Raw genomic sequence first — 19,348 nt, forward strand, 5'->3', positions numbered from 1 at the left:
TTGACCCGGTTAAGGGTCGGAATGACCCAAATGACTTTAAAAAGTTACGGAAACTTTTGAGAGATATTTGGGAGAGATTTCACATACTTGGAGAGATTACTCATACAAAGAGATATTTGGGAGAGATTTCACATACTTGGAGATATTTCTCACACAAAGAGATATTTGGGAGATATTTCACATACTTGGAGAGATTTGGGAGAGATTTGACATTCTTAGAGAGATTTGGGAGAGATTTGACATTCTTAGAGAGATTTGGGAGAGATTTCACATACTTGGAGAGGTTTCTCATACAAAGAGATATTTGGGAGAGATTTCCCATACTTGGAGAGATTTGGGAGAGATTTGACATTCTTAGAGAGATTTGGGAGAGATTTGACATTCTTAGAGAGATTTGGGAGAGATTTGACATTCTTAGAGAGATTTGGGAGAGATTCTTGATAAGAAGAGATAGAGTGAAAACGATTGAGAGAGGTTTCATGTGTGGCATTTGTGAGTGTCCAGCTTCGCAAGGCAAGGTTCGTAAACCCTGTTAAGCCTTGTTTAAGGATATTACACACTCCCGATGAGTATGCAATATTGTTATATCGGTTTGGCTAGCCACGTACCACAGTTTTAGGTTAAGGAGATCTAGATGTTTGTACTTTTTGATTTATAATCTCTCATTAGAATAGAGAGTTGTGTAGAAATTTCATAATGTAAATTATAGTACCCAAGGGCAAATTGAGTCAAACGGTTTGACTTGTTGACTTTAGTTGACTTTGAATTGACCGAAATTTGACGGTTGTCACATCATTCTATGATGAGTCGTGCTTCATTACCTATCTCATTCTGGGGGTATACGTTAGAGACTGCCGCCCATATCCTTAACCGAGTCCCTACAAATAAGATCGCCAAAACACCTCACGAGATGTGGACAGGGAAAGCTCCCTCATTGACACATATCAAGGTTTGGGGTTGTGTAGTTTTCGTAAGACGAGATACTCACGACAAGCTTGAACCTCGTAGTGAGCGATGTATTTTCATCGGATACCCGCAGAGATCCTTTGGATATCTCTTCTATAGACCGAGTGACAATGTTGTCTTCGTTGCGAGAAGAGGGGTTTTCCGAGAGCGAGAACTCATAAGCCAAGGAGATAGTGGGAGGCAAATCAATCTTGAAGAGATTCAAGAATCGAGCGATGAAGGAACCTCTAACGCTGGCGCTCAACCCGAGGAGGAAACTCCGATTGAACCAATTAACCAATCCTTACCTCTTAGACGTTCCAAAAGAGTTAGAGTTCAACCCCAGTTGTATGGTTTTCATATTACTACCGAAGGAGACACGTATATTAGTGACAGTACACTATTAAATCTAGATGAACCTAACAGCTATAAGGAAGCCATGATAGGCCTGGAGTCTGCTAAATGGAAAGAGGCGATGGACAGCGAGATCCAGTCCATGTATGACAACCAAGTTTGGAATTTGGTTTTCAATATGCCCGGACGTAAGATGGTTGGGTGCAAACGGATCTTCAAAAAGAAGACCGATGTAGATGGGAATGTGCACACGTATAAGGTGTGATTGGTGGCGAAGGGATTTACTCAAACTCCCGGAGTTGACTATGATGAGACCTTCTCACCAGTTGCCAAGATAAAATCTATTAGGGTGATACTAGCCATTGCTGAATTTCATGATTATGAGATTTGGCAGATGGATGTCAAGACCGCGTTCCTTAATGGCAAGATGGCTGAGGATGTTTACATGGCTCAGCCAGAGGGTTTTGTCAACACGAAGCATCCCAATAGAGTGTGCAAGCTTGAGAAGTCCATTTATGGACTTAAGCAAGCATCTCGCAGATGGAATCTTTGCTTCGATGAGAAAGTCAAAGAGTTTGGATTTGTACGAAGCGAAGATGAATCATGTGCATATGTCAAGGTCAGTGGGAGTATAGTTAGCTTCCTCGTTTTGTATGTTGATGATGTCACACCCCCAAACCGGAATGACGGAAACGTTCGGGTGCGGATGACTTCATGTGGTAACGTAACAAATGAATACATAGTAAAGAAAGCAATACAACCATCACATATATAATTGAAAGGTTACATTGTTTAAAAGAGTACATGTTCAAAACCAATTACAATATGATGTCAAAATATGAAATTAAACTGGCGCCGCAGCTTCCCTTCTCCAAAACCTGCTTGTTACCTGTAATTATTGAATCCCTGGGACATACAAGTAGTTTTGAAAGAGTAGATCAACATTTAAGCTGGTGAGTTTCATAAGTATTTAATGACAAAGTTTGTATAAAATGAAATGTTTTTGTTCTTGTTTGTTTGTTCCTAGAAAATCCTATATTTTCTACTAGTATAAATGTAGCCTTCTTTCAAGACCAATGTTTGTTTCTAGTAAAAGTATGTACGTATAAAATTTCCAATACGTCTGAAAAACCCCGTAAATCATTGTGTTTTTAATACTCTATGTGAGTTTTATAACCATGCTATTGACTAGAAATGCCTATACACAACGTTCTTCAGGCGTTGGAATGTTCTGACGTTTGTCACCCCAAATGGTGGACTGTAGCTAACAGTCAGGGCGCGGGTTGTCAAGCCCGTATAGATCTATACACAAACACCATGCTCCCCCTCCAAGGGATTCTGATATATAATACAGGACTTGAAATGTGTACTCGAACGTACGTGAAGTTAATGTCTCACAAAACTTAGTATAAAACAAATTTATGTGTGAAAACGTTCGTTCGTTATTGTATATGAAAGTAGCTCCTTGAAATAGTATTTCCATGTATGTAAAAGTTCGTAGTATTCTCGTAAAACTATACCTATTATAGTTTCCTAAAAGTGTGTTTCGTTTGTATAATAAACCCTTAGTGAAATGTTCACTTGTTATGAAAGGTGTAGTTTTTGTAGTGCCAAACCGCACACAAAAATGTAGTATAAGCAAAGTATCTGATTTATATAAATACATAAATCGTTTCTCATTTCAAAAGATAAAATGTTGTCGTGGTATAATTTGCATATGAAAGTTTCCCTATAATAGTTTTAAATCACATATGATTCCTTTGATAACACGGGAATAGTGAAAGTTTATATAACACACGATAATAATCGAGTGTTTTACTTGTATTCCCCCCCTTAAAAGCATGTAAAAGTACTCATTAAACCTTTAAAAGTGTGAATTATAGGGGTATGAACTCACTTGATAGATTGAAGAAGGTGTGTCGGAAACCTAGCAGAACTTTGGCTTGAAAAAGCGGATTCTCTCGGGATTCTCGGGAATCTCGGTAGCGTGAAACTTTCTTCGGGGCTTGAGTATGGGAACCGGGGCTTCGGGATAATTATTGCACGGAAAACGAGGCAAAACGCAAGAAAAACAAGAGAAAATGAGCAAGTTTCCCCGGAACCTTCGCAACCCTTTTATAGGGGCTGAGAGGCCTCGGTACGCGGGGCGTACTCGTGCGTCATGCGTGACCGAGTCCTCGACTGCCTCGGCTTTGGATGGGACGGGACGGGGTAGTCTCGCATAGGGGCGACATGGACGAACCAGAGCCTAGGCCTTGAGTACGCGGGGCGTACGCCTGTACGCGGTGCGTAACTCGGATGGACCCGGTGACTCACCCTTCGGATAATACCGATTTTTGAATTAAATTTATATATTAATTATTTAGCAAACTTCAAAAATTCATATCTTTTTCATACGAACTCCGTTTTCAACGTTCTTTATATCCACGCGACGGTGAGACCATACTCTACAACTTTCGTTTAGATCCCATTGGCAAATTCCGAAATTATTTTTATTATTTATTTTTTTAAAAGGTCGCGATAAGAAAATTTCTTTAGAAATTCATAACTTCTTTATCTGACGTCGGTTTTTGCCAGACTTTTTACCGTTGAAATACCATTGTTGAGACCTTCGATTCTCGTTTAGGTCATTCCGGTCAAAAGTCGCTCGATCTCTGATTCGAGTTTTTAGCCGTCTGCCGTTAAGCCGAACTTGAAAAATTCCTAACTTTCTTATACGAAGTCGGATTTGGGCGTTCTTTTTACGTACGATCACGGTTTAATGACATCTAACATAATAGGTAATTTAATTAGTGATTTTTGGATATTTTATTTTCGAAGTTAATTTTATTACAACTAACGTGGTTACAATACTTGACTTTTTAGGTCGTTTACATGTAGTTGAAATATCGGGTTGTCACAGATGACATACTACTCATAGGAAACGACATCCCGACTCTAGAGGAGGTTAAGTCCTGGCTTGGGAAGTGCTTCGCTATGAAGGACCTCGGAGAGGCTTCCTATATTTTGGGAATAAGGATATTGAGAGAACGAAGTAAGAGACTAATAGGACTTAGTCAGAATACTTACTTGGATAAAGTACTAAAACGTTTTAGTATGGAAAACTCAAAGAAGGGAGAACTACTGATACAGAGTAATGCCAAGTTGAGTAAGACTCAAAGTCCGAGTACCGAAGCCGAGATGGCAAAGATGAGTCGAGTACCCTACGCTTCCGCAGTTGGCTCGATCATGTATATTATGACTTGTACTCGCCCTGATGTGTCCTTTGCCTTGAGCATGGTCAGCAGATTTCAGGGGAACCCGGGCAAAGCTCATTGGATTGCGGTTAAGAATATCCTTAAGTACCTTCGGAGGACCAAGGAATGGTTTTTAGTCCTCGGAGGGAGTGATGACTTAAATGTGCGAGGGTATAGTGACGCCAGTTTCCAGACCGACAGAGACAACTACCATTCGCAGTCGGGCTGGGTCTTTACCCTAAATGGAGGAGCAGTGACTTGGAAAAGTTCCAAGCAGGAAACTGTAGCTGATTCAACGTGCGAATCAGAGTACATTGTAGCAAGCGAAGCGTCAAATGAGGCGATATGGTTGAAGAACTTCATTGGTGACCTTGGAGTTATGCCTACCATAAAGGAGCCTATGGAAATTTTCTGTGATAATGAAGGAGCGGATGCCTTGACCAAGGAACCGAGGGATCATGGTAGATCTCAACATATCGACAGAAAGTATCATTTTATTAGACATCAAGTAGCAGAAGGACACCTCGTGGTTAAGAGGATATCATTAGAAGATAACCCAACAAATCCGCTTACGAAGGGACTGAGTAGGCTTAAGCACTTGCAGCACGCTAGGAGCATTTGGGTGAAGGATGATATTAGTTTAGATTAGATAGTTTTAGAAACATAAAATTGATAAATGTAATTGACGTTTGATGATTAAATAAAGGAGTATTGTTTATAAATAAGGTTACTGTTTTATGTTAATTGTTTAACTATTGTTTCAATTTGCATGTTTTGACTTCCTGAATAATTGAGTTATTAAGAATAATCGAATTATTAGAATGGTCCACAATCGTTCATATGTTGGAAGTAGGTATGAATGAAGATTGTCATGAATTGGTATGTAGAGTGTCTAAAAGGTATTAGACATAGCAAAGGTTTGCTGCAACGTTCATGAGTGCTTATGAACAAGTTTTGAGCATTGGAATAAACCCGCACTTGTTGGAATCATTTTATGGAATGTGACAAAAGTGATCACAAGACGATAATATCATATGGTCTTAAAACCAAGATATATGGTTTATTGTTTACTAATTAGTTGTACATTGATAATGCAAAACCGCATCAGTAAATTGATGTCATAAAACACATTATTGTGTATAGTTGATTAATAGTAAATGCATATAAGTCGAAGGTTATCTGTTACTTCTATCCTAAGAGGGTAAACGCGATATCACGGTCGCTCGATGATTTGATTTGACTTATGTGCCGGGCCTGGTCAGGACTGAATTGATGTGTTCAATTAAGTTCTATGTCAAATGAATCTGAGATCGAGAAACCAACTGCTGGACAATTAGTTCCATGAAATTGTCCGCACAATATCTAAACAGAGGACTGTACGATCCCTTATCTAAAAGATATGTTACTGATAATATCAGAGTTCAACAACGTCTTTGAGAGCTACGATTGCTAATCGATCTGTATATTACATTTGTGGTTACTAGACTTATCCAAGTGGGAGACTGTTGGATTCGTGTCTAAGCCCGTAACCATATTTGGCAAATACTTGACCCGGTTGTGCATGGTCCTTTTGGGTTGCCTTCACCAAAGCAACTTGACTGGAGAAATAAATAGATAAAGAGGTTATTATGATTTATTAATATGTTATAAGAATAATATATTAAAGGATAAATCATATTTGTTTAATTAATATTGGTCAATAATTAATTAGGAATTAATTTTGTGATCAAGTGCAATTAATTAAACTAGAGGGGCTGAATTGTAATTATGTAATAGTTGCAAGTAGGGCAATGGTTATCCTTGGAGAAGGGTGGACGAATTCAAGGGATTGGATATCCTTGAAATCGTCCATATGGTCCAAGAGATAAGGGTTATCAAGGCTTATCTTGTGGTTGCTTGGTGGACAAGTAACTAGATAAGGATAAGGACTGAAACCCTAATCCCAACCCTATATAAAGACCCCTAGGCCTTAAGAAATCTTCCCACTTGCTTCTAAGAGATCCTAAGGCCGATTTCTACCTCCTCTCTTCTCTCTCTCTATATAGCCTCTCCAATTGCTTGTGGTGTTTGTAAGTCATTAGAGGCACTACACTTGTGGTGCTTGCTTTCAAGACTTAGGGTTTGAAGATTTAAGTTGTTATTGCAATATAACAACAAGAGGTATGTGATCTAACCTTATATATGAATTTCGAAAATAGCAATCTACTTTAGGGTTTTGTTCATGTGTTCATAAATGTTGTCTATCTAATAGTGAAAACATAGATCCAAATCTAGGGTTGCATGCACACATAGGATTGTTTGTATAAAACCCATCAGCATGTTCAATATTCTTCCATCGTTTTAACTTATAAACTCATGATAGAAATTAATAATATCATTTTGGAATGAATTTTCAATCTCAACCATTAGAAAACTCTTATCCCCCCTATTGAAAATTCACAATGTTGAAGACACACATAATCATCATTCACAAAACCCACATATAAGTTGGTATATATCATTACCAACATGTACCAACCAAAATTATGATAGCCAAACAAATTGGTACCAACTATACTAGGTACGATAGTGGTAGAAATTTTTTTGTACAAACTATAATTTGTACGATACACGGTTTAGTGAACAAATAAATTGGTACGTACCAATTTCAGCCATATTTATTATTATAAAGAAAAGTAAGTTGCTATATCTTCCATTTAATTTTTTTAAATGTAGAAAATAACTGTTTACTTTCATTAATTTGTTTATTATAACATTGCATTTCATTTTTTACTGTTACAACATTATACTTTAAAAAATAGAATACCACAATGGAAAGGCGTAAAAGTAGAATGCTATAATACACTAAAAGCAAAAATAAGTTATTTATTGTTATTGACAACCACTAGAAGTATGTCAAAGAAAAAAAGAATGAAAAAAGAAACAATAATTTGGGATTTTGAAAATATTTTACATCAAACATTTATCAATTCCATTTTAAAGAAAACTCAATAACAATTATTAAAATAGATAATAATAATAAATAAATAAATAAACAGTCCGGGATAGTTCACGACTAGAACACCTCCAAGTTAGAATGAATAGTTGATGGGATAATGAATTGAAAGGGTAATAAACTTTCGACTTTTTTCACATTTAGTCACTAAATTTTTTTTTCGTTATCTATTTGCCATTGAACTATTGAAACTGTTCACATTTTACCCTTATGACCGGCTGTTACTGGTCATAAAGGTAAAATGTGAACAGTTTCAATAGTTTAGTAGCAAATAGATAACGAAAAAAAGTTTAGTGACTAAATATGAACAAAATCGAAAGTTCGTTTCCCTCTAAAAAGTTCAATGACTAAATGTGAACAAACTTCCTCTTGTATTATGTTTTAGCAAATTATTTATTTTTGTTAAATTGTAGCAACATTTGGTGATGAAGAAATCAATGAAAAAAAAAACAAAACCCTGAAAATATATTAAAAAAAAAAACAAAAAACCGAAACCGAAATAAAAAACCAATAATTTGACATTTTCCAAAATAAAAAATCAAAATTTCAAATCTGATTTTGGTTTTACAAAAAAATGAACCATTCTCACTGATATGAATTATGACCATTGGTTTGGCATGCGGAATTTTTGACATCCCATGAATACGTAATTACAACATCGTCTGAACTCTTAATTCATAGTAAGGGGTTAGAGTATCATCGCATGAATACGTAGTTGCAACATCGCCTGAACTCGTAATTCATCACCTACAGGTTATGGGCCTGCTGGTGTTTCCACTGGATTGTCTAGAATAGTCTGTGGTCGCCATCTATACTATGGTAGATGACTACATCGCCACATTGCCGGTTAAGGTTATGGTATCTCCTTTCATCCTACATCACCTATTCATCATCATCTATTTACCTAATTATTATCACCTTTCTATCATCACCTATCTCTCATCATTTTATTTCATCACACACCAACTATTTCATCTACCCATGTTTCATCCGCAACATATTTGTAGATATAAAATAAATATACCGTTTAAATCTTTTAAAACATATATAAAATCGTTCATCCAGCATAGACAACAAGTATTCAAATAATATGCACACATAGCACATAATTTATATAAGATACTTCATATTTATGTGTAAGATGAAAGTAACTATATATACCATAAAAATCCCATAAATGCTTCCTAACTTCAAACCCCAAGGTTTACTCTACTAAAGCTTCATATTCTTGGCTCTCTGGACTAAGAAGGGTCCAGATCTATAACACAAACTTGTAAGAGGGGTTTGAGGCATTCAAAACCCCAAAGATGAAGTGATTCAATCCCTAACCCCAAAATGGAATCTACACAATAGGGAAGGAAAGGGGTTTATTTTTGTACCTCAAAATGAAGCTCCTTGCTTGAATAACTCAGAACAATAACCTTCCTTGGTCCCTCTTGCTGGAACTCTTCTCCTTTCTTGCAAAATCACACCAAAAAGCTCAAGATAGCTCTTCCTCTCACTCTACACACTCAAACTCGCTAGGGTTCTCACTTATGGGAAAGGTAGTCGCAATTGAAGGCCATAAGTGCCTTTAAATATGGCTCGAGCCCAAAGATTTAGGGCTTCTGCCAACAGCGCGAACTCGTCGAGTCGCCTCACCGACTCGTCGAGTCCATTCATTAATCCGAGTCATCAGTCGCGACCTTACCCGACGAGTTAAAGCATCAACTCGTCGAGTCTCTCTTCTTAACTCAAAAGAAAAATACTTAAATTATGATACCTGGAAATCCGGATGTTATATTTTGTTTTTTTATTTCATAGATTTCTTCATCAACAAATGTTGCTATAATTAAACAAAAATAAATAATTTGCTAAAACATAATACAATAGGAAGTTTGTTCACATTTAGCCATTGAACAATTTAGAGGGAAACGAACTTTCGATTTTGTTCACATTTAGTCACTAAACTTTTATTCGTTATATATTTGCCACTAAACTATTGAAACTGTTCACATTTTACCCTTATGACCGATAACAGCCGGTCATAAGGTTAAAATGTGAACAGTTTCAATAGTTCAATGTCAAATAGATAACGAAAAAAAGTTTAGCGACTAAATGTGAACAAAGTCGAAAGTTCGTTACCCTTTCAAGTCATTATCCTATAGTTGATTTTGAACTAATTATCGTGTATATATATATATATATATATATATATATATATATATATATATATATATATATATATATATATATATAATTTTCTTTAAGAAAACAATTTTTTTCTTTTTTTCCAAAATCTAATAACATAACATATAAATTCTCTCTATAAATGAAGGTTTTTTTTTTTTTTTTTTTTTTTTTTTTTTTTTTTTTTTGTGAATTTATAATGAGTTTTGATACTTATCATTTTTTTTATATTTTTTAAATAAATAATATCCACATGTTAATTTATGATTTTTTTCAATTTTTAAAATTAAAAAGTCACACAATATTTATACTTATATATCTTCATTCCTTATTTCAAAAATTTTATTTTAAAAATACATATTATTTATATTTTAATATTTAATTTTTTTAATCAATACTATATTACTAGGGTGGTAATCAAGGTTCTAAATAATGTAAGGCGTGATTTGGACAAGCTTTTCCGAGCCTTGGTGAGTCATGATATTTGTAAGGCGTGACTTAAGACGGAAAATTTCTATGTATTTAATACTTTTATATGTATTTTCAATTATTATTCATTTTTATACACATATACGAATTAAATGGGCGTTTCGGCAATGGCATGTAGGTAATATATAACAACTTTTTAGGTAATATATAAATCACATTATTATTATAGAAAAGGTAAAATATCATATCGAAATGGCACCATGCCATCTTATCCTCGTCCTCTCGAAACTCAGCTCTCCCCATTCGCACTCAACTCTGCTGTTTTCTCTCCCTTTGCAATAACACCGCCGCTGCCCTCCGCCGTGAATGATGGAATGACTACGAAGTAGACCGGCCACCAACATTTATCGACCATGAAACTAACAGAAGTGGCGGTGCCACTCCGTAACACAAAATTCATATTCCCATTCCCTCGTAACTCTCACTTACTCTTCTTCTCCTCTTCCTCTTCTTCTTTTCTGAAACCATCTCTTGTCAAACCCTTACCTTCAATTCGTTCAACAACTGATAATTCTACGACTTCTACCACCACCAATCCTTCTCCCTCTTCCCCTTGGCTCAACAATTGGTCTTCTCCACCACCAAACCCTTCTATCAATCCTGACTCCGGAAAACGGTCTGAAACTCGCAGTTCTTCTGAACCTGCTGCTTCCGGTGGCTCAACCAGGACCACCGCCATTGACCGGATTGTTCTTCGGTTGCGGAATTTAGGTCTGGGCTCCGATGACGAAGAAGAAGAGGCGGAAAATGAATACCCCGGGTCTTCGGAAATGGCTTTGACGGGAGACGAGAAATTGGGAGATTTGTTAAGAAGAGATTGGATTCGTCCTGATAGAATGTTGGTCGAAGATGACGATGAGGAGACGATTCTGCCATGGGAGAGAGAACAGGAGGGAAATCACGAGGAAGGGAGGGAAATTGGAGGGGTAAAGAAGAGAACCATGAAAGCACCAACATTAGCTGAGTTGACACTTGAAGATACAGAATTAAGGAGGTTGAGGACAGTAGGTACAACGATTAGGGAGAGGATTTCAGTACCTAAGGCAGGGATTACAGGGGCAGTTCTTGAAAAGATTCATGATCAATGGAGGAAGTCGGAGTTAGTTCGACTCAAGTTTCATGAAGTGTTAGCTCGTGATATGAAAACTGCTCATGAAATTGTTCAGGTTGGTTGATTTTTCATTACTGAAAGCATCTGTTTGCAGTTTTACAGTAGATTTATGTATCAATTCCATTCTTTTCTCATTCCATTCCATCCAACCAAACACATTCCTTTCTTTGTTTCTTCTATCTATGAAATTCAATATATATATTTTTATAACAGCGTCGAACAGGTGGATTAGTCATATGGCAATCAGGAAGTGTGATGATGGTATTCCGGGGAGTTAACTACACAGGCCCTTCTTCAAGACCTGAATCCAGTGAAAAAGACAATAATACCCTTTTTGTCCCTGATGTTTCCCCTGCTAGTAATCCAACAACAAGAAATAACGATTCTGCCACTACTAGTGTTGCAACAAGAACACCTGTTGTTGCAGAAAGCATGACAGAAGAAGAAGCTGAATTCAACAGTGTTTTAGATGGATTAGGTCCAAGGTTTCAAGAATGGTGGGGGACTGGAATCCTTCCAGTGGATGCTGATTTACTCCCACAGATGATTCCGGGGTTTAGAACTCCATTCCGACTTCTTCCCACTGGAATGAGGCCAAGATTGACCAATTCTGAGATGACAAATTTGAGAAAACTTGCTAAATCACTTCCTTGTCATTTTGCTCTTGGTATGTTTTCTTTTTTTCTTTTTTCATTTTGTTTAGAAAGTATCTGAGAAAATGACTACACATTTGTGGAAATGGAAGGAGTATACAAATGAGGGTAAATTTGTAAACATTTTGGACTTAATCGGTAAGCTTCTTTTTCTTGACTTTCTCCATTAAGTCAAGAGGAAACACTATGTTAAAAAAATATTTGTGAAAATGATGTAACTTTTGGGGAACTAGAAGAAAAGTTAAACGAGGGTAAATTTGTAAACATTTTGGACTTAATCGGGAAAGCTTCTTGACTTTCTCTATTAAGTTTTTCTTGTTCTTTCTCTATTAAGTTGTTCTTGACTTTCTCCATTAAGTTGTTCTTTCTGTATTAAGTCGAGAGAAAACACTCTGTTTAAAAATTATTTGAGAAAATGAGGGTAAATTTGTAAACAGTTGGACATAATCGGGAAAGTTTTTCTTGTTCTTTTTCTTGACTTTCTCTTTTAGTTATTCTTCTTTCTGCATTAAGTCCAAAAGAGATACTCATACTATTTGGATAACCAATGTTTAAAAGAAAATGGCATATTTCTTTTAATCTGCATATGAAATATTTCTTAATTTTTTTATTTTCTTATAGGGAGAAACAGGAATCATCAGGGTTTAGCATCTGCTATACTGAAACTTTGGGAGAAAAGCATGGTTGCTAAAATTGCTGTTAAACGTGGAATTCAGAATACAAATAATGAGTTAATGGCTGAGGAGTTAAAGGTACTTTTCATTCTTACTACATCTCAAAATTAACATCTTTTTTAAACAAGAGGAAATAGCAATGTACTTCCATTGATTTTTTTTTTTTTTTTTTTTTTTAAATTATATCATCAGACTTTCATTTATTCCTATTACAGCATTGTAGTTTGAAAATTTTACTGAACTATAGCAATTTCATCCAAAAACAAAAGCATATTTTACTGCTGTTATTGGGTAGTTTTTTTTCCAAAGTATATAATTTCTAATATGAAAAAAAAATAGAATGTATAATATATTTATCAAACTAAAATGTTGTAATAGAAAGATATGGAATTAGGATGTTATAATACACAAACATCAACTTATCTACAATTTTTTTATCCTTAATAGCAATATACTTACATTTTATCAACAATATGAATATTTAACAAAGACAAAATTGCAAAAATGGTCCCTGTGGTTTGTCGAAAATTGTCACTTTGGTTCAAAAATTTTTGGACAAGCACCACTGATCCAAAACTTTCATTTTGTTGCGGTTTTGGTCCAAATTTTTTTGAAACTCTTTATAATGACATTTTTGCCCTTGCTGTTTGTTTTTTCATTTTCTTTTTATTTCCTTTACTATTATTTAATTAAAATAAAACAAAATATAAACCTACCCCCGAATAAACCATCCAAACCCCACCTACATCTCTCTCTCTCTCTCTCTCTCTCTCTCTCATGCTTCGCCTGAAACCACCCCCACTGTTGGAAACCACTGTCACCGGAAGGGCAAAATTGTCATTATAAAGAGTTTCAAAATTTTTTGAACCAAAACCGCAACAAAATGAAAGTTTTGGACCAGTGGTGCTAGTCCAAAACTTTTTGAACCAAAGTGGCAATTTTCAACAAACCACAGGGACCATTTTTGCAATTTTGTCTTTAACAAATAAAGAACATTGCTATTATGTGTAAAAAAAAATAAAGTATATTGATATATTTTTTTGCCCATATTAGTAATAATAGGTTGCTATTTCCTGCTTTTTGAGAATTTTGGAAATGATGTATTGCAATGCAGAGATTAACAGGAGGTGTCTTATTGTTGAGAAACAAATATTACATTGTAATTTATCGAGGGAAAGATTTTGTTCCCAAAAGTGTGGCTTCTGCTTTAGTAGAAAGACAAGAAATGACAAAAGAGATTCAAGATGCAGAAGAGAAGGTCAGAAATGGAGCAGTTGCAGTTGCAGGTGTTGAAAAAGATGGAGAAGCAACTCCACTTGCAGCAGGGACTTTGGCTGAGTTTTATCAGGCTCAAGCACAATGGGGAAGAGAAAAGACAAGTGAAGAACATGAAAAGATGCTTCTAGAAGCTTCCAAAACCAAAGTTACTCGAGTTGTCAAGAAACTTGAGCATAAGCTGTTTATTGTAAGTGTGTTTTTCCTTTTTTCCATTTAAAGAACAAAATTGTTGTTTTTTGTTATACCCATAAAGGTGGGATAGGTAAGGGACTCACCTTTGATCTCTTTTTTTTTTGAAAAAGACGAAAATGCCCTTCTCATCTTCATAATAATAATAAAAAAAGCCCAAGAAAACTTGATGGGATGGAATTGGAAAGGATGCAACCTGACAAGCTCTATAAGGCTATTTTTGATGATGAGGTCCATGAGGATGAGGAGGGCATTTACGTCTTTTTCGCAGACGAAAGATTATGAGCAAAAAATGGAACATTGTTGCATAAAATTGGTTGGGTTGAGTAAATTTGTAGCTTTTTTGTCAATACCCAAAACGGTGGGACAGGACACAGACTTGCCTTTGATCTGTTGTTTGTGAAAAAGATGAAAATGCCCTTCTCATCCACATAATAAAAAACAGCCTTGAAAGCTTGATGGGATAGAATTGGAAGGGATGGGACCTGACAAGCTCTATAAGGCTATTTTTGATGATGAGGACGAGGAGGGCATTTACGTCTTTTTCACATACGAAAGATTATGAGCAAAATGAAACATTGTTACATAAAATTGGTCGGGTTGAGTAAAAACAAATGCAATGTTTGTCCGAATGACATCTTGATATATAAAAAGTATTTATGAAAATCACGAAAAACTGCAAATTTGTAAAAAAGTTAGGAAGTAGTGATGATTTACACCTCATTATTTTGTATGTGTTTTAATTTATTCTTTTTTGAAAATATATTTAAAAATAAACAGGCTCAATCTAAAAGGTCTAAAGCAGATAAAGAATTGGCAAAGATAAGAGAATCATGGCTTCCTTCAGGTGCTCCTGAAGATCAAGAAACAATTACAGATGAAGAACGTGTTATGTTTAGAAGAGTTGGATTAAGAATGAAGCCCTATTTACCACTTGGTAAATTCTTCTCTATCAAATATATATATATATATATATATATATATATATATATATATATATATATATATATCAAAAAAATTCAAAAGATGCAGTATTTTACATTTTTACCACTTACCTGTTTAATCACTTGAGAAACATGATTGCATTAGTTGCATACATTTTTGGTAAAACAGTAAAAATATTGTTGCATAATGATCAACCATTATAGAAGACCTTATATTTTGTGTGTGTGTGTGTGTGTTTTTTTCTGGATTATATTTTTTCGTTTTTTCCAAAAAAATCCTCAAGTTTGTTTGTTTTTTTTTTTTTTTTTGGGTCAATCACATAAAAGACCTTATATTTTGTGTTTATTTCCGGATTAAATATCAAATTTATTTTTTGCCTGAAAAAGACCTTGTATTTTTCATTTTTTCCGATTTGGCCCTTTTAGTCATTTTTTTTCCCAAAAAAATCGTAAAATTTGAGGGTTTTTTTTCGAGAAAAACTAAAAAAGTTGAGGGTTTATTTCAAAGCATTTAAGAAGGTTGAATATATTTTTTTTTTTCTGAAAAAATACAAAGTTGAGGGCTTTCTCGGAAAAAATGAAAAAACACAAGGTCTTTTTCAGGCAAAAAAACAAATTTGAGTTTTAATCCGGAAAAAACACAAAATATAAGGTATTTTTTTAAGATTAAACATTTTTTCCCGAAAAAACCCCTCAACCTTCTAAATGATTCCAAATAAATCCTAAACTTATTTAGTTTTTCCTAAAAAACCCTCACATTTTCCAACTTTTTCTAGAGTAAAACGACTAAAAGGGCCAGATCAGAAAAAACGAAAAAATACAAGGTCTTTTCAAAAAATAAAATAAAGTTGGAGGTTTAATAAAAAAAAAAAAAACTCAAAACATAAGATTAACCCTTGTTGCGTAGTTTGTATTTATTGTATAAATTGGTTAGAAAAGAAAAAACATCGTTACATAAAAATTGTTTAAAAGGTGAAACTGTTTTTTGAGATATTAAAATTTAATGTAAAATTTTCAGGTATTCGTGGTGTGTTTGATGGTGTTATTGAAAACATGCATTTACACTGGAAACATCGAGAGCTTGTAAAACTTATCTCGAAGCAAAAAGATATAGAATTTGTTGAAGAAACTGCAAGGTTTTTAGAATATGAAAGTGGTGGAATTTTAATAGATATTGTAAGAGTTCCAAAAGGCTATGCAATTATTTATTATCGTGGCAAAAATTATCAAAGGCCAATTAGTATTAGGCCTAGAAGCCTTCCTTCAAAAGCACGTGCATTGAAACGCTGGAAAGCCCTACAGAGATACGAGGTTTTTATTTTTTTATTTTATTTACTTATTTACTTATTTATTAGTTTAAGTAAGAGTAAATTACTGACATCGTCCCTGTGGTTTGGTCAAAATTGCACGTTTGGTCCCTAACTTTTTTTTTGCATTCGGATCGTCCCTATGATTTGATTTTGTTGCGTTTTTCGTCCCTGTGGTTTGATTTTATTGCATTTTTTTGTCCCTTACATACATAAAAGTTAGGGACCAAATATGCAACTTTTACCAAACCATAGGGACAAAAAACACAACAAAATCAAACCACAGGGACGATCTGAGTGCAAAAAAAAAGTTAGGGATCAAATGTGCAATTTTGACCAAACCACAGGGACTATTTCAGTAATTTACTCTTTAAGCAATTACTATTTTATATGTTAATGTAAAATTATACAGGCTCTCACTGAACACGTGGCTGAGTTGGAAAACAACATAAAGCAAACCAAAGCCGAAAATGTAAGTGTTGTTTTTATTTTTTTTATTTTTACACATAAAGTATTCATTAATTATAATTAAAATCTATTCATAATGATATGTGTGTAGGGTGGTGTTGAGAATATAAAGGACATTGGTGCTCAAAACTCGGAGGAAATTGAGCTGTTTGGTCAATCCATGGAATCCCAACAGGTTTTTTTTTTTTTTGGTAAAATCTAGAAAAATATAACAATATCCTAACAAGAAATAATGTGCAGAGTGAAGATGAAAGTTCATGGACAAACTCTGATGATGATGATGATGATGAGTGGGAAAATGATGAGGATGAGGATGATGATGCTAATTCATAGATGTATGAGAGATTGTTTAATTTCATTGTATTATATATTTCAGCATTTAGGCTCATCATCAATGTACTTTTCTCTCTCTCTCTCTCTCTCTCTCTCTATATATATATATATATATATATATATATATATATATATATATATATCTCGATGAATACAGCAATCATATTTTACTGTTCATGGGATTAGAGAGTTCCTTTTGCCTTTGAAGCAATAATGGGGACAACATATACTACTAAGATCCGTTTAACATTTTTTTTTTTTTTTTTCTATTTAATATTAAGGACTATTAGGATAAATTATCATCCAAATAAATGACGAGGAAAATAAATATAGGAAAATTCCTAGTAATTTTTCTTTGGCTTTTTATTATTAAGTTGTTCTATTTGTTTTAAGTCAAAAAAGGAAACTTGCCTTGTCATGAATTGTATTGCAATCGAAGTCTTGCCATAATTCTTTAGCTTTTGACCTAAGTCTTGCCATGATATTATTCATCACACTTTAAAGTGCTATGACTAACTCTAAGTTTAAGAGAAGTGAGTTTGGTTTTTATTTGAAAAAATTAACTTGGATAGACATTTGTTTGTTTGAAACTTTTATGCTTCATCTCTAATATTGTTAGTCAAACATAAAAAATGATTATTCCCTTATTTATTTCTTATTTATTTAATTTTATTTGTTAGTTATATTTAGCTAATTATATATTTATTTGTTTACTAAAAGGAATGAACGCCACCTCATTTACCCTCTTTATTTATCTCTTTGCTAAACTCCATGGCTGATCAACTAGAATTTGGAGCCAGTCAGTCCTCTTAGTCGTTGGAGACGATGACCTCACCACGAAGAAAGGGGGATATCGATGAGGAATGAGCACCATAAGTCTCGTTTTTCCGATGATAGGGTTGTAGATCCGGCAACTACAAATAGTAAGATAGTAAAGGAGGAGATGCATCAATTTTTTGCATCCGGGATTTCAAGTTCACAGCAGCAGATGAAGTTAAAGATTGCGGTGTCTCTGAAGGAGGTGAAGGAGGTTGAAGTGGTGTCAAGGGTAGTTACGACCATTGTCAAGACAACATCACCCTTACGAGAGGTGATGGTGGTCAATGGTGGAGACATGTACTATGACAAGAGGGTAGTATATCTACACTTTGACAAAAAGGTAGCAAAGAAATACAAAGCACAATCTCCTTCTCATTCCCTCTTTTCTCTTGTCTGTTCGACTATCGCCACTTGCACGTCGCCATATTTGCACTATCTAGGTTCACAGAACCACACTCTTTTAACAAATCTACAATTCATCAACAAAACTTTTGTCAATATGTTGTACTCCACTTGGTGGTGGTTGTCGGAGGTGAAAAGGGGATGATAGTGGTGACAAATGGTGGTTATTAAAGCTGAGAAAGGACATGGAGAGAAAAAGAGATCAAAATGATACAAGGGATGATTGGAGGTGGTTGGTCGGAGGTAGATGGTGGTTGGGATGGGTGGTGTTTGGTGACCAAAGATAGCCGGTGGCTAGAGGTGGTTAGAACCAATTTTAGGGGACATTTCATTTTCTGAAAATTGTAATTAATAAAAAATTATAGAAAAGTTATAAACAAATGAAAAATAAATAAAAAAGATAATATAGTCATTTCATGTATGGAAAGGACGAGACGTGCAACTTTTAACATGATAAGAGATGATCTTAATTAATTTTTAAAAATAAAGACCAAACTTGTTTTTTACACTTGCACAAGGGATGATTCGTGTAATTTACTCAAAGGTTAATTTGGAAATTAAATGTGTGAAAAAAGGTGAAACATTTTGTAACGCCCGCAAATTCGAGCTACTTAATTTGGAGACAATAAACGTCAAAAATGACTTTTTGATAGAAGATTATTTAGAATAAATAGTCTTAACTAAGTTATAATATATGTTACAAGGGTTTCGTACATATAAAGAACGCTGAAATTCGAGTTATAATAAAGAAGTTATGACCTGTTGAAGTTTTACGGCTAAACAGATACGACACCGCGTAATGTAAAAACTGAATTTTTGATAAATTACTTTTTAGTCTTAGAAATTTAAACGAAAGTCATAATATACGTTAAACTGAGAACGTGCATAAAAAGAACGTCCAAATCTGACTTCGTATGAGGAAGTTATGATTTTTCTCAGATTTAGCATAGTAGTGCACAACCCGGAATTCGAATTTTAGATC

At 34.6% G+C, this 19,348-nt stretch overlaps 1 protein-coding gene across 1 annotated transcript; it reads left to right on the plus strand.

Annotated features, from left to right (window-relative positions):
- The first annotated feature begins 10,362 nt into the window (after window positions 1-10,362).
- EMB1865 (CRS1 / YhbY (CRM) domain-containing protein) lies at window positions 10,363-17,229 on the plus strand. Its single transcript, XM_078993860.1, has 9 exons — window positions 10,363-11,354; window positions 11,513-11,966; window positions 12,574-12,704; window positions 13,741-14,091; window positions 14,874-15,030; window positions 16,056-16,348; window positions 16,757-16,816; window positions 16,904-16,987; window positions 17,053-17,229. The coding sequence occupies exons 1-9, from the start codon at window positions 10,542-10,544 to the stop codon at window positions 17,143-17,145; spliced, it is 2,436 nt and encodes an 811-aa protein (XP_078849986.1). The 5' UTR covers window positions 10,363-10,541; the 3' UTR covers window positions 17,146-17,229.
- The last annotated feature ends 2,119 nt before the right edge of the window (window positions 17,230-19,348 follow it).

Source organism: Lactuca saligna, chromosome 1 (assembly GCF_052625555.1).
Source record: "Lactuca saligna cultivar CGN05327 chromosome 1, ASM5262555v1, whole genome shotgun sequence".
In the NCBI taxonomy this organism is placed as follows: domain Eukaryota; kingdom Viridiplantae; phylum Streptophyta; class Magnoliopsida; order Asterales; family Asteraceae; genus Lactuca; species Lactuca saligna.

Excerpts from the sequence above, each read along its gene's own strand:
- EMB1865 (XM_078993860.1), top strand. The coding sequence starts at position 10,542 with ATGAAACTAACAGAAGTGGCGGTGCCACTCCGTAACACAAAATTCATA. Across the intron at positions 14,092-14,873 it reads TTGAGCATAAGCTGTTTATT|GCTCAATCTAAAAGGTCTAA; the intron begins GTAAGTGTGTTT and ends AAAAATAAACAG. Across the intron at positions 16,988-17,052 it reads AATCCATGGAATCCCAACAG|AGTGAAGATGAAAGTTCATG; the intron begins GTTTTTTTTTTT and ends AATAATGTGCAG.